The 20,267-nt window shown below is 44.2% G+C and overlaps 5 protein-coding genes across 5 annotated transcripts; 3 read left to right on the forward strand and 2 right to left on the reverse strand.

Annotated features, from left to right (window-relative positions):
* Positions 1-1,615: 1,615 nt before the first annotated feature.
* Positions 1,616-5,117, forward strand: AOL_s00080g8 (uncharacterized protein; the record flags this gene model as incomplete). The annotated part of the gene is made up of 2 exons (XM_011124383.1): positions 1,616-2,127; positions 2,186-5,117. The coding sequence occupies 2 exons, from the start codon at positions 1,616-1,618 to the stop codon at positions 5,115-5,117; spliced, it is 3,444 nt and encodes a 1,147-aa protein (XP_011122685.1).
* A 1,444-nt stretch (positions 5,118-6,561) lies between these two features.
* AOL_s00080g9 (uncharacterized protein) lies at positions 6,562-11,389 on the reverse strand (the record flags this gene model as incomplete). The annotated part of the gene is made up of 3 exons (XM_011124384.1): positions 6,562-8,655; positions 8,712-10,300; positions 10,408-11,389. The coding sequence occupies 3 exons, from the start codon at positions 11,387-11,389 to the stop codon at positions 6,562-6,564; spliced, it is 4,665 nt and encodes a 1,554-aa protein (XP_011122686.1).
* Positions 11,390-13,104: 1,715 nt separating this feature from the next.
* AOL_s00080g10 (uncharacterized protein) lies at positions 13,105-14,401 on the forward strand (the record flags this gene model as incomplete). The annotated part of the gene is made up of 5 exons (XM_011124385.1): positions 13,105-13,203; positions 13,277-13,283; positions 13,359-13,731; positions 13,801-13,868; positions 13,932-14,401. 5 exons carry the CDS (start codon positions 13,105-13,107, stop codon positions 14,399-14,401), a joined length of 1,017 nt encoding a protein of 338 aa, XP_011122687.1.
* Positions 14,402-15,853: 1,452 nt separating this feature from the next.
* Positions 15,854-16,729, reverse strand: AOL_s00080g11 (uncharacterized protein; the record flags this gene model as incomplete). Its single annotated transcript, XM_011124386.1, has 1 exon — positions 15,854-16,729. One exon carries the CDS (start codon positions 16,727-16,729, stop codon positions 15,854-15,856), a length of 876 nt encoding a protein of 291 aa, XP_011122688.1.
* A 1,563-nt stretch (positions 16,730-18,292) lies between these two features.
* AOL_s00080g12 (uncharacterized protein) lies at positions 18,293-19,671 on the forward strand (the record flags this gene model as incomplete). Its single annotated transcript, XM_011124387.1, has 2 exons — positions 18,293-18,728; positions 18,884-19,671. The coding sequence occupies 2 exons, from the start codon at positions 18,293-18,295 to the stop codon at positions 19,669-19,671; spliced, it is 1,224 nt and encodes a 407-aa protein (XP_011122689.1).
* Positions 19,672-20,267: the final 596 nt, after the last annotated feature.

Raw genomic sequence — 20,267 nt, forward strand, 5'->3', positions numbered from 1 at the left:
TTCGGTTGGCAAGCTTCGCAGCCCCTGTCCGCTAAATCATTAGCTAGCCCTTCGAAAACCAAAAAAAAATAAAAATGTTGACAAGTTCGACCGGCGCCACGGACTTGCGCGGTTTAAGTTAATAAAAAGCCATATTGTAGAAATTTTTCATTAGTTTATGGGTCTCGTGGGTAAGGTATTACATAGGTATTTGGTGATGGATTTGATAATGTGGATGGTATTGTGGATGGTTTGGGGAATATGAGATTTCGGCACCGTCGTCCCGCTTCTTCCGCCTGCAGTTTATGTATGCCCTTGTCTATGATAAGTATACGGACTATACGATCTTGTCGCTGTTTCCGCAGGGGCCACTGCACCCGATAGATGGAGAAGAACAAGAACACCTTTGCCTTGCTCGGGAAGTTGGGAGGTTCAAGGCAGGCCTTTCCATGGGGTCCTCATGACCCTAAAAAGTCAAGTCATTAAAGGCTCCCCACTCCTCGTTCCACGTGTGGGATGGACAGAAGTATCCTTGCTTTGGTGGAGAGATAGGGACCAAGCTTAGATGGCCAATGCTGGTCCGATAACTTTGTTCTGGTGTGATTCAGTGGTAGTGGAAGCGTCGGAAGCTTAGCTGACCCAACTAATATTCTTATTAGTATTATTATTAAGAAGGGAATGGGAAATAAGAAAAGAAAAGAAAGTGGTTTCTGTTCCTTGAACTTGTTAAATAACGCTTGTTTCCTCACGATATTTTAATTCCTTCCTCCTTTTTTGTGTAGTTAGGCTTCATCGTGGTACTTACATACCTGTACCGCTCACTGTTGGACTTGCATCGGACTAGACTGGACTGGATTGGATTGGACCTGGTAGTTCTTCTCCCTATACTCCTCCGCATATCTTACTTCATAGGCGCTGTTGGATCTGGTTTCTCCACGCACCTTGACTTTCTCTCTCTGCATCATCATTTAAATTACGTTGACGACCCCCAAACATCAAAAATCCAAAAAGACAAAAAGACAAAAAGTCGAAATTCGACATTTGAAATTCGAAAATCAAAACCTGATCGGACCTTGCATATGCACAGTTGCTCCATCTTGATCCCTTTGCTTTCCAAAGTAAAGTTTTAGGCCGACAATATCACAACTTCCCTCTCCGATTTCACCATCTCCAACCAACCACAGTCCAGCTTTTCAGATCTAGCATCTCCAAAATCCAAAAAATTAGAAAACTTTCCCGCGCGATCTTCATACGACAATATAGACTAGACTAGAATTAACTTACATAGAAGAAAGAGAAAAAAACAGGCCTGGCTGCCTTCGAACGAACGAACGCACAGACGAACGAAAGTTGTAACTGGTACTGGTGGTACCAAATCAGTTGGGGTTTTGTTCTGGGTTTTGTGTTGGACCGATCTGCTGCGACACCTTCCCATCCGATCTGACCTCAGCGAGTGGCGAGCACTCCCACATTCCCTCTCCAGCCGGCTCCGATCCCGCCTTTTATAGCGCTCCCACGCCCGCATTCCTTTCCCACCTCGCTTTCTCTCCCAGAACCATCTACATCTATCGCCAATCCTAACTGATCTCCTACCGATCGCTGGGGCGGGAATACCACCCTATACCACGCCGACATCATGGCGGACTTCCAACTAAGGACCATGGCGCCCCAGTCGTCTTCGTCTGGTAGCGCCAATACTTCCCATTATGCTACTACCACTGTCGCAGTTGAGGGTATGACATGTGGCGCTTGCTCGGCATCTATCGAATCCGGCTTCAAGGGCATGGACGGAGTGAAGTCATGCTCGGTATCTTTAATTCTCAATAGAGCCGTTGTAATCCACGACCCCAAACTTGTCACCGCCGACAAAATCTTAGAAACAATAGAGGATAAAGGGTTCGATGCGACATTGGTATCTTCTGTTGAACCGAAGAAAGAGAAGAAAAATGAACCGGGAGCGGATACGAGGGTTTTGACCACAACGACGGTCTCAGTTCACGGAATGACTTGCGGAGCTTGTTCGTCGGCTGTTAATAAGGGGTTCGCGGGTATGGACGGAATCGTATCCGTGGATGTGTCGCTCTTGACCAACCGTGCTGTGGTTGTTCATGAGAGCGTAAAAGTATCAGCAGAGAAAATAGTGGATACGTAGGTACTCTCTCAATACTGGGGTTTACGGGCTGTGCTAACGAAGGTATGGGAATAGTATTGAAGACAGGGGATTCGATGCAGCATTGATATCCTCAGTCCAATCGAGACAAAATGCACCAACGGCTGCTCAATTTGCTACTTCTACTATCGGGATCGAGGGGATGACTTGTGGTGCTTGCACATCTGCAGTTGAAGGTGGATTGAAGGATGTCGCAGGTATTGATTCGGTATCGGTATCGCTGGTAATGAATCGCGCCGTCATACAGCATGATCCAGAGATCATCTCGGCGGAACAAATCGCAGAAATCATCGAGGATAGGGGTTTCGACGCTCGCGTTATTTCCTGCGATCTCCCTTCCGCGGCTGCCCAGAGAGACACCCGGAGCCAGATTCTCAATATCAAAGTCTATGGTATGCAGGACGAGGTGTCGGTCACTACGGTTGAGCGTATCCTTCTCAAACTCGATGGAATCGAATCCGCTGTTGTCACATTCCGAACCATGCGAGCTGAGGTCGAATACTATCCATCTGTTCTCGGCGTTCGCACCATCTTTGAAGCCATTGAAGCTGCTGGATTCAATGCCCTTATGGCCGACAACGAGGAGTCTAATGCTCAACTCGAATCTCTTGCCAAAACTAAGGAGATCCAGGAATGGAAAACCGCCTTCCTGTTCAGCGTGTCATTTGCTGTCCCGGTCTTCCTCATCAGTATGATCATCCCGATGTACCTGAAGCCTCTAAACTTTGGTAATGTCAAGGTCTTGATTCCTGGCCTTTTCCTCGGCGATATTGTTTGCTTGGCCCTCACCCTCCCCGTCCAATTCGGTATCGGAAAACGCTTCTATAGATCTGCTTGGAAATCAATCAAGCACAAGTCTGCTACTATGGACGTCCTCGTTATTCTTGGTACTAGCTCTGCATTTGTCTTCTCCTGCGTTTCGATGCTCATTTCTATCATGTGCCCTCCCCATACTCGCCCAGCCACTGTTTTTGACACCTGCACCATGTTGATCACCTTCATCACTCTTGGGCGTTGGCTCGAAAATAGGGCCAAGGGTGCTACTTCTTCCGCCCTTTCCAAGCTCATGTCCCTTGCTCCACCAATGGCTACCATCTATGTTAACCCCAACGCAACTCAGTCCCAAAACTTGCTCGACGAATCCAAAACCGAGCAGTTCGACGTCGAAGCCGTCGAGGAACGCAAAGTACCAACTGAGCTCCTCCAAGTTGGCGATATTGTCATTTTGCGACCGGGCGACAAGATTCCTGCTGATGGTGTGGTAACATATGGCGAATCGTTTGTTGATGAGAGCATGGTCACCGGAGAAGCCATGCCAATTCAAAAATCCCCTGGCTCTCACCTCGTCGGTGGTACCGTCAACGGTACCGGCCGTCTGGACTTCAAGGTTACCCGTGCTGGCCGTGATACCCAACTCTCCCAGATCGTAAAACTTGTTCAAGAGGCACAAACATCACGAGCACCCATTCAAATGATGGCTGATGTTGTGGCCGGCTACTTCATCCCCGGTGTCGTTTCACTTGGTCTCATTACCTTCGTTGTCTGGATGATTCTTTCGCACGTCCTTACCAACCCACCAGCGATCTTTATGAGCGCTAAGAGCGGGGGTTCGTTTATGGTCTGTCTCAAGCTTTGTATCTCTGTCATCGTCTTTGCTTGCCCCTGTGCCCTCGGTCTAGCTACTCCAACGGCTGTTATGGTCGGCACTGGTGTTGGTGCACGGAACGGTATTTTGGTCAAGGGTGGAGAAGCCCTCGAGACCGCTACAAAGGTCACCAAGGTTGTCTTCGACAAGACAGGTACTCTCACAGTCGGAAAGATGACGGTCGCGCGGTTCTACCAAAGCTCCGTCTGGAACTCTAGCGATTGGCGAGTTACGCGCTGGTGGTCTTTGGTGGGACTTGCCGAGGCCGGAAGTGAGCATCCTATTGGTCGTGCTATTGCGAACTACGCAAAAGCGCAGTTGGGAATGAACTCCGAATCCACGATTGAAGGGAGCATCAGCGACTTCAGCGCCGTTGTTGGACGAGGTATTACTGCCGGTATTGTTCCTGCTAAGGATAGCAAGAAACATACTGTTCACATCGGAAATGCTGCCTTCTTGAGGGAAAACGATATTGCATTGGCACAACACGAGGAGACTGAAGCTATGGGCGAGGCTGGCCGACCAGATTCTTCGAAGGGCAAATCCGAAAAGTCTCCTGGCGCTGGGCAGACCGTAGTCTTTGTTGCTATCGATGGCAACTATGCTGGATATCTATGCCTTAGCGACGAAATCAAGGCTGACGCCAAGTACGCCATCATGGCCCTCCGACGCATGGGTATCAAAGTCGCTATGGTCACCGGAGATCAACGCCCCACCGCTCTTGCCGTCGCTGACGCCGTTGGAATTGACAAAAGCCAAGTTTGGGCTGGTGTTTCCCCCGATGAAAAACAGGACCTCGTTACGATTATGAAGGAGGAAGGTGATGTCGTCGCCATGGTTGGTGATGGTATCAACGATTCTCCAGCTCTTGCAACTGCTAATGTTGGTATCGCCATGGCATCTGGTACGGACGTTGCTATGGAAGCCGCCGATATTGTCCTGATGAGGAGTGGAGAGTTGTTGGATATCCCTGCTAGTTTACACCTCGCGAAGACTATCTTTAGGAGAATCCGATTGAACCTTCTTTGGGCCTGTGGGTATAATCTCGTTGGTATGCCATTTGCTATGGGAGTTTTCCTACCTTTTGGGCTGCATCTACACCCTATGGCTGCCGGTGCCGCTATGGCCGCGAGCAGTGTTAGTGTTGTTTGTAGTAGTTTGTTGTTGAATTATTGGAAACGTCCTTCTTGGACCACTGTTCAGGGTATTGAAGAAGAAATTGGACAGATCCATGAAGGCAAGTGGTGGCAGGTTTGGAAGAGATTTGGAAGGAAGGGTAGAGATGCGGTGGCATACCAGAGAGTTGAGACTACTGAAGTGTAAAGGGGTGTCATTCCTTTTCCTTTGTTTTTTTGTATATGAAAAATTCGAAGCGGAGTTTTTGGGGAACTTGTTATTTTTATTCATGACTTTCATTTGTTATTTTTACCTTTTGTTTCTTTCTTCTTTAGTTCTTAAGCACGATACCATTTTTTCTTTCGTTTCTCTTTTAAGTCCCGTTTTTTTAGATGGCGGTTTTTCTTTTCTTGTGGATCCTCGAGTAGTTGGTGAGCGGAAGCGGGATTGGGGGCTTCGAATTTTCAAAAGCAAAGTATTATATTTTGCGAAAGTATATAGCGATAGGAGATCTTTATAATGATATTATGAGAGTTATTTTTTCAATCTTTTGATAAACGTCTTCCGAGCTCATGCATAAGTTAAATTTATAAGTTTCGGGATTGTTATACCCACTTAACATATATGTCAATTCTCGGTTCAAGCCGAATAGTACCACTCCTATAGGTCCGAAGTACAAAAATATTATAGTAAGTATGAAGTGGAAGCATTTGCTTTTTTGTTTTATATGAAGTTCCTTTTGAAAAAAGAGACCCCCTTTGACAAAATAACACATTTTGAGATAACATTTGGCCCTGCGGGAATAGTATGACGATGACGATGACGTGGGAACTAGCTAATTATGGAAATTCAATTATAGGAGTCAATTAGATTGCACGGAGATAGTTTGCAAAACGGATCGATGGTATATATCATAGTGTGTAAGTCCATTTTCCTTTGCGGTCAAATTAATATTAGCGGGATCGATCAACTAAGTTAATGGTGCTATACTGAAACTATTCGGCGTAGTAGTACTGGGTTCTCCTGTCTGGCATGAGCGAGCTAGGCCATGATACGAGACTAGTTATAGTATAAAGCTATGTATAAGGGACGTAGAACTGTTTTGCATAGGAATTATGACAGGTATTAAATCGAGCCAGTGATATTCATAGTTAGTACTATATGTACTATCCAAATACGCAGTTTTGTAATATTATCAAGAAAATAACAAAAAAATTCTTAAGCTTCAAGAGGCCCCTAAGGAATCGATCTAAATTCAATTGATCAAAGGCCTCCAAAACCATGCAAATACTCACTTGGCAGAGAGGTAAGACTGCACAGTAAAGACGCTGGTCTAAGCTAAATTCAATTGACAAGATATGCCTACGCTGATATATATTTGTACCACAAGAGAAATAAATTATCAAGCACTGTAGGAGATTTGTAGGCTTAGATCTAGATCTCTAGATCTCTAGCTATAGAGTGATTCCCATTATATATAACTATAGCTTTGAACTGGTCCACATGCTAAAACAAGAAGGTCTACCAAGACTATGTATCTATCTAGGCCTCGAGACTAGTATCTATATAAGATTAGTTGCAAATTTGCAGACTTTTGACCCGACTTATATTTTTCGTTTCCATCCTAACGGCAAGAATGAAGAAAAGAACTTCAAGTTCTAAATGTGAAAAATGAAACACCACCGGAATAGTGACCTAAAACAATCGTGCTACCATGTACCGCTGAACACTGGGATCTGTAATCATGTGGAAGCCATATAAGCTTTTCTCCATTTCGGGCCAGCCATTCACCATGAGGAGTTACTGGCCCAGCAGGCTGAAACTCAGGATTATTAGGATTTTCAACACCTCCTAAAGAGAAAACTGTTCGGTATAAAGATTTGATATCGGTATCGATGTATCGATCGCCTTGGCGGTTGGGCGAGAAAGCCAAATCATGGACCCAATCTTTACTTGTTCCTATACCTAGCGTTTGCAATAACACTCCTGTAGCTGTGTTCCATAGCTGGACTGTCGCGCGCGCCCCACCTCCCAATCTTGAAGCGATTACTTTGCTATCGGGCGAAAATTCAATCCCTCTAAATATTAGATCATTACTTCCGGGTACATGGATTGTCCGGAGGACTTGTCCTGTACTCGTATCCCAGAGACCAATCGTTTCATCATCTGCTGCGGACGCGAGTATTTTGCCATCGGGTGAGAACGTGTAATCTCTAATCCAGGTTTCATGTATGTTCGAGGTCCATAAAAATTTTGCAGTAGCGCTAGTGTCCCATAATTTGATCAGGAATTGATAGCACGTTATGGACGCGAGTTTTTGGCCGTCGGGCGAGAATTTGATAGCCGTAACCCAATCATTTTCAGTCAGTGTCTGTAGTAGTATTCCTGTAGTATCCCAAAATTTGATCGTATTATCTCTTGATGCGGACGCAAAAATCCTTCCGTCGGGTGAGAATTCGACAATTGTAACAGAGTCTTCATGCTCCTTTAGTGTCTGTAATAGTACACCTGTAGCACTCCATAGTTTGATTGTCCCATCGCTCGATGCCGACACGAGTACCTTGCCGTCGGGCGAGAATGCGACACTGTTAACACCGAGGCCATGTTTTTCTGGTGTCTGCAGTAGTAATTCCGCAACTTTGTTCTCACAGTCCGCAACGTCCCATAGTTTGACGCTGTAATCACTTGATGCCGACGCCAGTAACTTATTGTCGGGCGAAAAGCTGATGCTATTGACGCTAGTTGTATGCCCTTTCAACGTCTGTAATGGTGTTTCCGTGATGATATCCCATAACTTGATTGTCCCATTTATTGATCCACACGCGATTATCCTGGCATTGGACGAGAGTGTGACACAAGTGTCGTTATATTCACATCCTTTCAACGTCCGTGATAGTGTTCCCGTATTTATATCCCAGAATTTGATTGTCCTCTCGCGCGATGCAGACGCGAGTACCTCGCCGTTGTCTGATGAGAGTGTGAGACTATGGACGGGATATTCATGTCCTTTGAACGTTTGCAACGGTGCTCCTGTGATAGTATTCCACAATTTGATCTCCCCATCGTATGATGCAGATGCAAGTATCTCGCCATTATTTGGTGAGAATTCGACACGTTGGATGGAGGCTGGTTTACGCCATTCTAAAATCTGTAGTACGGTTCCTGTAGTAGTGTTCCACAACCTAATTGTCTCATCATTTGATGTAGATGCGAGTATCTCGCCATTACTTGGTGAGAATGCAACATCAATGACCCTACCTCCATGTCCTAACTTCTGTAATTGTGCTCCCGTACTAATGTCCCACAATTTGCTCGTCATATCATCAGATGCAGACGCGAGTATTTTGCTGTTAGGTGAGAACGCGACACTATTGACCCTACCTTTATGCCCATGTAACGTCTGTAATAATCCTCCCGTAATATCCCATAAATTGAGGAGGTTGTCATATGATCCAGACGCGAGTAACTTGCCGTTGGGCGAGAATGCGACACATTTGACGAGAGATTTATGTCCTTCCAATGTTTGCAGTAGTGCACTCCATTTATCTCGGACGCGAGGCAGCTGGGTCACACAGTGGACTGTGGTTTTTGGATCAAAAATCTTCCTGATTATGCTTGTTGTAGGCGCAAAGATAAGAGCTGAAGTATATATTTGTAGAGGTGCTTTGTGGATGATGTCTTGGTTTTTAAGCAGGAATCTTTTCATATCATTGACTAGTGCATATATCTCCGCGCCGTTTGTTATCTATAATTACCGTAAGCTTTTTATATATTGTTTGATGATGGTTCTGATCAACTCACATCTATGATCGACTTCAGGTCATCTACAGCCTTGGATACTTCGAATTTTATATCCAGAAGACTCATGGCTTCGAGCCAGTGTAGTAGATGTTTCGTAAGAAATTTGTGGGCTTGGTCGTTATCAATCAGGCGACGGCCGCTCCTTACCAGGTGGCTTACCCAGTAGCGGCAAGCATATCGAAGTTCCGGTGGCATATACTTTTCTATCACGTCCCCCCTGATATCCGCCCTAAGGCTTCCAGGGGAGGGTAGGTTGCAAATATTCCTTCTTAGCCCAGGTCCAGTGGAACTTGACATCAAGTTGATGCATCCAATAGCGATTAATCTATGCGATTCGCTTTCGTCTACCCAGAATGGGTTCTTTTCCTGGAGGGATCGATCAAGAAGGAAATCGCGAAAAGATAAATGAAATGTTCTTATCGGATTATCGGGGTTGTTAGGTATGTCGAGAACGGATTGTAACGGCCTTAACCTGCAATTCACGACTCTTTCTGGGAGAGACAACAAGCGTGCTAGAGATGAAGCGGACATCGGGCTAGCAAGATTAACAATTGTGCCTACTATTTGTCGAAATTCATCGACTAATTTTTTCTTTTGAGTAGGGTTTTGCCCGACGACCAGCTGGTTCAGGACAGGAAGATAGGTCATTTGTAGCTGTGAAGTCTCCCAATTAGTCTGATAGTTGAGAACTTGTTCAATCTGCTCGTCAGGATCCCATAATTCGTCTCCAATAAACCTACATAATGTGGCAGCGTAGATGAATAGTGGCATGGCTCTTTTAACAAGCTTCTCAAGGTTCTCCTCACCTGGCCATTCTTCTGGAAGGCACAGTTCATCCCGCTCTTGTATCTCGCAAAGTTTGTGTCGTAGGAAGAGTGAAATATCGTGCTCAATCTTTGGCACCTCATGCAACGATACATCTTCATATGTATCATCTGATAACTTTTTGAATGTAGAGAGGATAGGCAAGTCGGGCCTGCTGGTTAAAAACACTCGTACATCTATGGTGTTTATGTCTTTTAGCTGTGAAAGTAGGTAGATAATGACTCTGATATTTTCCTTCTCCTCACACTCGTCGAGTGCATCAATTACCAGAACTAACTTTGCCCTATGGGCCGCGAGCCTAGTTCCCGAAAGGGGTTGTAGAACTAATTTGTCGAACTGTTCGTTTAACGCTTTTGTGGAAATATCGGGATTAAGTTGAATTGCTCTTTGAATTCTCGACCCTAGGGAGGAATAATGATTTGCTAATTGAGCAGCAATCGTGGTAAAGAAACGGGTACCAGTTCGGCGGTCTCCTTCTTCTCGGTTGAAGAAAAAGCTGGCTGCAAGTCGGTTGCTTGTGTGCAAGTTATGGGCCACTGTTCTAGAAATCGTGGACTTCCCTGTCCCTGCTTTGCCAACTAGCCAAAATATACTCTTTCCTTGTGAATGCGGATCTTCTATCCAGTTTGAAATGGTCTCGAGGAGATCTATTCGAGTTCCAGCCAAACACTCTGGCTTATGTTGATCCACATAGCTCCCATATGCTGCCCCTTCGGCGATAGGCAAGTTGAGAACAATTCTTTCCGGTTGGCTCATCCCGCTAACTATCGCTCACATTGAAACCATCAGCAAATATTCATCAACCTTTTTCAAGGCCATATCAATGAACGGCGGGGTTTAAACTCATTGTTTATGCAGGCTTCGTACTAACCTCTGGAAGGAAGCTGGAGCAAGAGCTCTTTCGCGAAAGCAGCAGCAGATAAAGCAGCATAAGGTTGCCAGACTTTGTTCTTGTGACTGTCGGAGTAATCACAGATGCCTCGAATGACTAACGAGGGTAACTCGTCCATTATTCCGGCAGCCTCCATTTCAAAGCACAATACGTTTTTCTCCCGAGCCAAACGGTCTCTGCTGATGCCATGCTTCATAACCTGGTTACCAGATGCGATTAAGCCGTAGTGAATACATGGTTGGTCATGTGGGCGAGACTCCCTACCAACAATCATGCTAGGATTGCATTCATCACAAGATGAGTTCATAGACGGGTGTTCGTAACTTGCTTGGAAGAGCCTGTCGCTATCATTCGCAGTGTTAGGTGGGCGAGAAAAGGTCTGAGGGACAGTTCCATTCTTTAGGGCATTCGCTATGATTTCGCTGACGTTGTTATTTTGAGAATTTCCTCCGGATAGTCCAGACTGATTACTATGCAGCAGATAATCTGACTTCAGTTTAGCTATCGCCGTGAGGAACATTTTGGGAGGTTTATTAAGGACTCCGGTCTGCACGAATCGGCCCTCTTTCTCTGTTTTCCCAAAATCGTACTGTAAGACCCCCCCGAACCCCGCGGTCGGTTCACTCACTACCACATCGCCTAACCTTATATCACATCGTGGTGGGTCAGGTGCTCCTCCAGCGATTCCAACCATCAAAGCAGCTTCTAGATCCGGGAAGCTTCGATGCATCTGAGTAGCGACGTTACCCGCAGACGTTACACCATAAACGCCGGACGGGAGACAGGCAACAATGATATTGTAAGAGCCTATCCGCCCAAACTTGTATGCATTGTCATCTAGTTTATCTTGCGGTAGCGGTAGATGTTGTTCATCTAGCATGGCAATAGCCGCTGCGAACTCTAAGGGCAAGGCGCATATCCAACCTATGGTGTAATTTTTGCGGTCGAGTTGGTGATCCATCTTTACTGCTACGATAACGGGCCGCTAGAGCGCGCTATCTAGGTCATGAGCTCGAAGAGTAGGAGATTGCAACGTGGGACTGAGCGGACGGATGATATATATATATTTTATGAAGTTTTAGAAGCTAGAAAATGTTCTAGCTAAACATGATAGTTTATAGTTATAGGCCCCCCCGCGCAATAGCTATCGCGTCGATAGCTATCATGTGTCGCCTTGTGCGGGGCATAAATTTTATGTAGCGGTACCGAAATAGTATGGTCATGCATGAGCTACCTAGTTACCCTGGCGCATACGTTAAAAACCACGATAATCGATACGACCTAGCAACTAGCTTGCGTTTACCAATCTCTTATAATTACAACACCAGAAAATAGGTCTGTGGGCATAGGTTCTAACGTTTATCGATCATCGGGCTTTGAGAAATCCAGAACTGCTAGCCCTGCATGCCGATTCACATCATAACCCCGTTTTGCGATCGATTGTTTTGCCCTGATTCTTAGGATGGCATCTACTTACCAGGGACGTCCTCGTATAGCTAGAACCTCTCAAGGTACTTGTCATATTGCAACTCACACAGGCACAGGCCTAGAGACTCATTGGGAATGTTTGTCTATCCTAGGGCCTGAGTGAACCAATGAAATCCCGGGAATGGGAACAGCCGATGGAAACTCTCAAATAAATCGAATACGTTAATTTCTCCGAAGTTTCCATTCCTCGTTTGAGCGAAGATGGTCTAATCCCAGTCTTCAAGCCGCATCGGTCAACTCGACAGGTACAGGTTTATCAAGGTACGTATGGGCTTGCGCTTGCCATAAATGCATTTCGGTCGAAATATTAGTATACTAATACATATTTGTAATAGATTATTAATTTTTCAAATTCAAAAAAGGAAGCGGCTACATCTAGTAGCAGACTGCACACTGCGTATACGAGACAAGGCCTCCATGACCGGTCATGACCTCGAATCCGGTGCCGTGAATGTTTCGGCGCTATGATGCGGTGCGTGCGCGCGTGTGGTACGCCAGCCAGTACTCTTTCGGTTAGCAAGCACCAAAACCACTCTGTCTTGGTCAAGACCTTTGCGGCTGGCTACCACATGCACTGCCAATTTCTTGTGTCACATTAGGACGAGGAATGAAGTCTAAGCCAAGACTGTGTTTTCGAGTATTTCTGGTACCGATTTCATAGTCCCAGCTAGCAGTTTTTAATTAATATTAATACTCATCCTATCCCCATACCGTCTTCGGACTTTCTCTGCACCTTTTCCTCGATCATGAAACCTACGACGAAACAATTTAAGGATTGCCTTACTCAATTACGACGAATTTTCAAAGAAGATCTTGGAGACGAAATTTATACAAATCTCTGAGCTGATGGGGGTTGTATCCCGACTTGACCTTAAATTTACGCATTTCTAAAGGGGGGGAAGGGGATGCCTTCAGAAGCAAATCAGTTTATGAGCAGCAATACATCGGCATGGCGGAATCTGCAGCGATAAATGGGTCAAATCTCGGGGTACTAACGGTAACGACAGCCGTCGTGTCGATGATATTGTGTACGACAGGCGTGGTTGCTCGACTACTTACACGACTAAAAGATGCAAATCAACGCCTATATCTTGAAGACTGGATCTTGGTTGGACCGGCATATGTATGTGGATATTTTGAAATTCTAACACCGAATATCAACTTATGGGTTTCATTTAGATATGCACCATGGGAGTTGCGTGTACTATGATTGCTGCGACAACCTACAAATTAGGAGCACACGTTGATTTGGTGGTTGATATTGATAATATAGTGAAATTAATGAAGGTATATCAAGCCTCATTTATCATCCCTCTATACCACTGGCATTTTGCTGATTTATATATACAATCAAAAACAGACATTATGTAAGCGGTGCAATTGGACTTGCAAAGTCTCATGATTAACATTGGCTTCAAAAGATTAACATTTCCAAACCTTAGACGCCCTTCAGATAGCACTATTGATTGCTCTAGGCGCAATCCGTGCCTCTCTCCTCCTCTTCATTAGACGCCTTTCGAAAACCTCTTCTAAACCTATTTACATGATTACAACCATTCTCGTTCATATTAGCACAGCCCATATAACCGTCTCTATCTTCTCATCAATCTTTCGATGCAATCCTATTAGCACCATCTGGACTCCCGGTGCTGTAAAATACACCTGCACGAACATCGTGGCTGTCTACGTGCTTGTTTCTGTCGGGCTAGCGATCGATGCTCTTATGTTCCTATTACCAGCAATATTGGTCATCGAGTTACATATTACCAAAAAGAAGAAAATTCAGAGCCTCGTTATGTTTGCATTGGGCGGAGGGTATGAGCTACCTTTTCTTCTTTCACAACTGTACGATGGAGAATGATTAATAATTATGCTATTATCTAGTGGCTGTATTATTGAAGCCCTGCGGTTTGGCCAACTACAAGAAACAAAGACCAGCCCCGATCCCATCTGTAAGTGCAGCCTCTTATCTTTATCCTATAGTTGATATGGTTCTAACGGATTTAAACTTATAGATAGCGCTGGGAAGGTAGTAATCTTCCTTTTTATTCAAGTTGTTCTTGGAATGCTCTGTTGCTGTGCGCCGTCCATAAAAGCTTTTGGAACCAGAGTCCTCAACTCGAAGTTCAAACACCAAAGCTTCGAGTCATATTCCGATAACATAGGTGCGAATATCGCCCGTGAAATTGGTAATACGACACATCCCCAAGACAATATAGAAATTGGAGACAATTCAAGATTTGGAGAAAATTCTGCACAATCCTTTGAGGGGCATATAGAAATGGATACACAGCAAAACGGCAAAGACGGAGCAGCAGTTGGGGGCCGAATCATGGACCTAAAGGAAGTTTTGAAACTCTATAGTGAGGAGACAAACTCGTTGTCTGCCATCCAGAGCAACAAGGCCTCTCAAAATTCGAGGACTAATAGTAGTCTGTATGAAGAATTTAATGCTAGGCCTATGGAATGGGGGAGGCAGCTATGAACATGATTGGTAGGGTAACCGGTTATGAGTTACGACTTTTAGTGTGTCTATCGGATCCGGTGGCCCGAATTTACGAGATCTTTCCTTGGAAGCACTAGCGCAATACCCGGAAGTTTCCAGCTTTTTTTTTTTGGTTCTTATTTTTAATAGTTAAGCCAAGTTAAGCGGGCGCACTAGTTTTTTTTAGATATTTCTGGAAGCTATACTAGTTTGTATGGTATTCCGGTCACTCAATCATTTCTTCCACCAGTTTTTTGATTTTCACATGATGGACCTAACATATGATCAAAACCCGTGAATTCGAACAATTATTACGTTACTTAGTGAATAGCTACCGTGAAGATATCTTGGCGCTGCGAAAGGAATCACCGATTTTAGGTAAGCTAAAACTAATAGAATCCGGGACTGGCGGCTAACCAGAGACGGTAAAATCCGTCTCTTTCAGATCTCGCCTCGTTCCATGGATCCACCACCCCCACCGACGCTCAGGGCGCCTTCGCTTGCTTAGGAATTTCTTGGCTCACCCCGGATTTGGGCCCAAACATCAGGGTCGGCTGGTCTTGCTGCGACCCACCCTATATTTTAGAATGATCCACCAACGAGAAGGCATAGATGAATACGATAGCGACGGCAGCTATCTGCATTATCCCATGAATCTGCACGGGTGATCAGCGGCATCGATTTTGTTGCCGAACGGGCGGGTACGATTGTTGAAAATGCTCACAATTAACCCGAGTGTGCCGCTCTCATATAGTGGCCTAGAGGACAAAGCTGCGTGCATCTGTTCTCTCTGAAAGCCAGCGCACATATACAAGGGCACGGGAGTTGAATGATTTCTCATGCTCTACTGTCTTTAGTGTTTGATGGGATATACCGTTAGTAAGTTCAGTCATCTGAACTAATCGTAACGAAAGTTTAACAGAGAATTCTAGAACAATTTTAGCTTGCTTGAGGGTACATTGTGTGCAGACAAAACAACTGTATGGGAAGGGTTTTAATGTATATAGTCTGGCTTTGGTACTTATTTTTGAGTTTGAATTAGTTCCTCGGCCTAGTTTCCGTCAGGTTTTATCTATTTTAGTTACTAGTATACTTCGTCTCTGCCTATTTTACTCAGCCACAGGAATTCGCTGTTTATTCGGAAACCGAGTAACAATTTAGATTGAGTTAGTCGTATAAACTCTAGTCGGTACCTCACCCGGAGAAAAGTTCCACTTGGTAATATTGCTGTGTCATAAACCACAAGGCATCTTCAGTACTCAAATACTTCTAACAGGTTTATAGAGGGAAAGTTATCTTGTAAGCTAGAATTAATGCTACTGCTTCGCAGGAGCGGGAAGGGCCTCTGATAAACCTGAAATGAAAGGAAATAACAAATCCACGGAAGGTTTTGAATAACGAAGCACTCTTTATCTCAAAATCTCTCGTTGGCCAGTACTCTGCGTACTAAACTTAAGGGTTGCTCGCTCCGACCATTCTCATAACCACTGTGGCTTGCCTAACCAATCTAATAACACCAATCTCAACATCTTCTTTTTCGTTCTCCAACTCCAGGAGCCGTTTGAAAGCATCCTCCCAAACAGTCCATCTCTCCAAACTAAATCCCTTCCACCCTTTCTCACTAAAACCTTCCCCCCCTCTTGCTAGGTTCCCCTCGTACTCCTTCCCTTCTTTACATAATTTATAAATCTCAGTTTTCGCGGTAACGATCCATACAGCAGCTGTCTGAATATCTGCCGGATCAAGAGTATGAAGTGTTTCTGGTGAAACTTCGAGACAGCGGAGAGACCAGATTGCATAGAGGGAGTAATCTGTTGGAGATTTTGGAATTTCTGCGGATAATGAAGTTCTGGTGAGGGTTGCGAGGAAAGCGTTTAAGTTTATCCATTCGTCTTTAGAGAAGACGAGGCCGGGTAGTGGTGTCGATGATTGAGAAAATGGAGGTGAGAAGTTATACCAGTCTCTTATATAAATGTTCAGATCTGGAAGTTGGGACCAGGTGAACTCTGTGTCGTTATATTTGGGAAGCGGGGTGTTATCATTTTGTTCATCGAAAGGAGAAGGTGGGGGAGGCTGGTTTTGTAGGCGTTGGACGAAAATCGCGAGTTTTGTATGAGTTAAAGAAGACCATTCTGTTTGGCAAACGAGGAGAAGAAAGGAGTTCCAGAGAGTTTCGAGGTAGGTTGATATTGTAGTCGATGGGGTGGTGGGGGTTATTGAAGATGTTAAAGACGACAACGCTGTGAGTTCGGTGGATTGAAAATTGGTAAAGGAGGTGAGAGTGAGGTATTGAGGAGAGGACTCAATGGTTTGTTTTGCGGTTGGCATTTTTTTCGTAGTAAAAGTATCCTGAGATATCTTTAGATCGTGGAGTTTATGGTGATAATGCTACTGTTACGCAATCCACGTACATGCAATGCAATATTACATTAAGGTTGATCTCGATATTTTCCTATGGATTTTGTCTGATGGATATGAGGGCTATATCAATCTCGTGAGTCCGGGGCGGCTTTATATCACCACTTTCTAAATTTGGCCGCGGAAGTTTGACGTCACGAAAGTCGAGGCCGCGTGGTGGTGGTGGGAGGATCGAGGAGGGGTATTCGAGGCTAGTGCTAACCTGGAGGAGGTTACCTTCGAACTTCCCGATGCAGAAATGCAACATTATATGTGTTGTCTTGCAGTGCTTTGGTATAGATTCGAGGCTATCCTTGTCTACGGCTTAGCTTGAGGGAAACCAGGGGAACATATTAAAATCCCCCCTTTTTTAGATTGATAGTGCTGGTGGATAGCCGCGAGGTTAGTTTTGTGTATAATCGAGATATAAAACACCAAACTCAATTTAGGGGCCAGTAGTATCCATATGTGAATATGGAAATATCAGTCCTTATTTGTCAGAAACCTTTTTTGACTCTAGTATTGCGGGTTCTTGATGCTGAGTCATCGGTGTACAAGGGTCTACAGGGTTACAAGGGATTGTATACTAAAGTACGTTTCAAAAGATCTTCAAGGGCAGTTAATTCCCAGCCTTTTTCTAGGCTCAATTATAAGTTTAGTCGAGTATTTTGAAACTGATATGCGGTTCGAACTAGCGTGGCAGGGACGCAAAAAGAGTATAGGCATAATTGCATCCGAAGCGCGCTCCATTCTGTTAGCTACTAAAATCCTCGGTCCTAATTTTCAAAATTGCGAAAATGAAATCCAGTACATTCTTTTGATCACTAGCAGATAGCAACGGTCAGAGATTATTTGATTTTAGGTAGGGCGGTGCGTGATCCGTAAAGTTTGTAGAAGGCAAGTATACAAATGTACAGACCACAAAGAACCAAATAATTTACCCTAATGGAACGAATTCAATCAATTTATTCTGTGTGATGCTCTTGTGTGAATATAAAATAGTTGATGGCATCGAATCCTACATTTGCAAGAGAATAATTTCAAAGACTCTAAAGTATAGCAACATATACAGAGTAGATTAGTATTGGAAAACGACCTGTTTTGATTGAAAAATTATATGTGATAAAAAGTAGAGGCACGGTTGTAACTCTACAATTAGCCTTAACCAATCGAAAAATTCGGGTAATAATTGATCAATGGATAGGTAGGATTTGGGGAATTATAGATGTATTGGAAGCAGTCTCATTCCCGCTCCATCTCCAACCTTCGAAATAGAAAAAACTTGCCAACTACGTCACAAAATCCAACTTTTTACTTACCCTTAGAAAACTGTGTTGCCGGCTGCCGGTAATTATGTAATGTTTGTAAGGGTGGCTCTGATATGACGGTTTACGAGACCAGATATGACCCCTCTTCATATATCCACCTGCGGAATCTGATATCATTCATAAACAAAAGGCATCATATCGTCTTCCGTATGTCACTAATACGGCAATGGATCTGACGACGGACCCCGCGAATTTAGCACCTCTGGAAACCCTTCCGCAAGAACTCCTCTCCAACATAATCGACCACCTAGAACTAAATAACAGAGCTTCGTTCCTTCGTGCTTCAAAGCGTCTATATCACGCAACGTACCCCCATCTTTGGCATACCCTAAAATCCAATGACAGCCCACGAAAACGACATGCAGCTTCTAGGTACTCACGTGGACTATATAAAATAGCAAAGATCGCGGAGAAAGTTGGGGTCGAGAATATGGGGTTTGTTCATGTGAAGAAAGTGGTGTTTAAAGAAGGGGATTTAACGCCTGAGAAGGGTTTCGCTGGGACGGATCCTGGGTTGCATAAGTTTACGAATATTTTGGAGGAGCGGTTGACGGCGGGGGTGATTAAGATACAACAAGTGGAATTGTGTTGGGAGGACCTTGGTATGTTTTTTTTCATCATGTTTTAGGATTGATCATGATATCAGCTTCGAGTTATTCTGAGCTTTGATATATTTGTCGGCTCTGTGTCAAACTACGCTCACTGGAGATATGAACCGAATTAATATAAATACGCTAACTTTAATTTAATGTTTTAGCAAGGGCATCTAACGGAGCAACCAACCTACTGGAGACACTGAAAGGGTACCAAAAACTAACCCTCCCTCAAAAGCCATCTATCATTGCAAAGAAAATGAAAGATTCGGGAGATCCTAGAAGGCCCATTGTCTTTCCAATCAGGGTGTTCGCACTAGAATGTATCACAAATCTGGAACTTGCATTTGGCGGAGAACAGCAGGAATTTGGTGTATTACTGGAAGAAACGGTCGATGATATCGAATTATTTACGAATACGCTAAAGGGGACGACTTCTCTTCAATATCTTTCTTTGGAATGGAGGGAGAATATACGCGATACACCGTCTTTGGTTATCGAATTACCTCAATTGAAAGAACTTCAGTCTGCAATTACTGATTTGAAACAATTACGGGGTTTAGGTCTTACGGGTTATCTATTCCACCCATCGTTCTTGGTTATCCCGCCGGAGAACACCAAAAAGTTAACAATCAAACAAGAAGTTTCAATTGCCTGGTGGCGTAAATTCGCAAAACATGCTTTTACCGGCCTCGAAGATTTGACTATGGATACCCGTCATGCTGGCACCGAGCTCATTTCGGACTGGTTGTCTGGTGATGAAGAGGAAGTTAGGTTTTTTGAAACCGCGCAAGAATTTACGTTTTTGTTAGGGGAGCTGGCGATTACGGGATTGAAGAGGTTAAGCACTTATACTGAATATTATTATTGCCCTGATGATTTTTTGACTTTGTTACGCCAGAACAACCCGGGACTTCAAGAGTTTACAAGGTATGATGATTTAAATATATAAGTTACCGTGGTGATCTTGTTGACGAACTGGACTTGGAATTCAAATTTCGGTCGATATCGGTAGTTAAGAAAACAACATATACGACGGATTAGTCTAGTCGTATAAAGGGCATGTTGTTACTCATTTTGAATTTAATTCCTGTATGGGTTTTTGAAAGTTAGGGTCCTATGTATATTGCATTTTAGTTAGGGTTCTCTAGTGTGTAAAAATATTAAATATATGACTATATATCGGTAATTATTGATAGGATATCCCTATATACGTATAGATACTTGAGATACTAGTGATTTTGAGAGTTTCGAAAGCTTTAATGAAGCAGTGTCGTTGATTTAAATACCACGGTGTAGTTAGGACTAACAGCGTTTTACACTCGCACATGGTTCCCAGAACAGATTCTCAACGGACGTTTGTTGTATTTAGAACGACAATGCGTTGTGTTGAGTCACACAAACCTCAACTTTTCTTGGCATATAAAATTCCCAATTCTTCTTCGCTTCTCTCTCTTCCTCTTCCCTTTCCTTCCTTCAACAGTCCACCCCACCAACGCCACGTTTCCTTGCAACCCACAGATTTCAATCCCCAGCTTCCATCTCGGA

The sequence above is a fragment of the Orbilia oligospora genome (assembly GCF_000225545.1).
Source record: "Orbilia oligospora ATCC 24927 unplaced genomic scaffold scaffold00080, whole genome shotgun sequence".
NCBI classification, from domain to species: Eukaryota; Fungi; Ascomycota; class Orbiliomycetes; order Orbiliales; family Orbiliaceae; genus Orbilia; species Orbilia oligospora.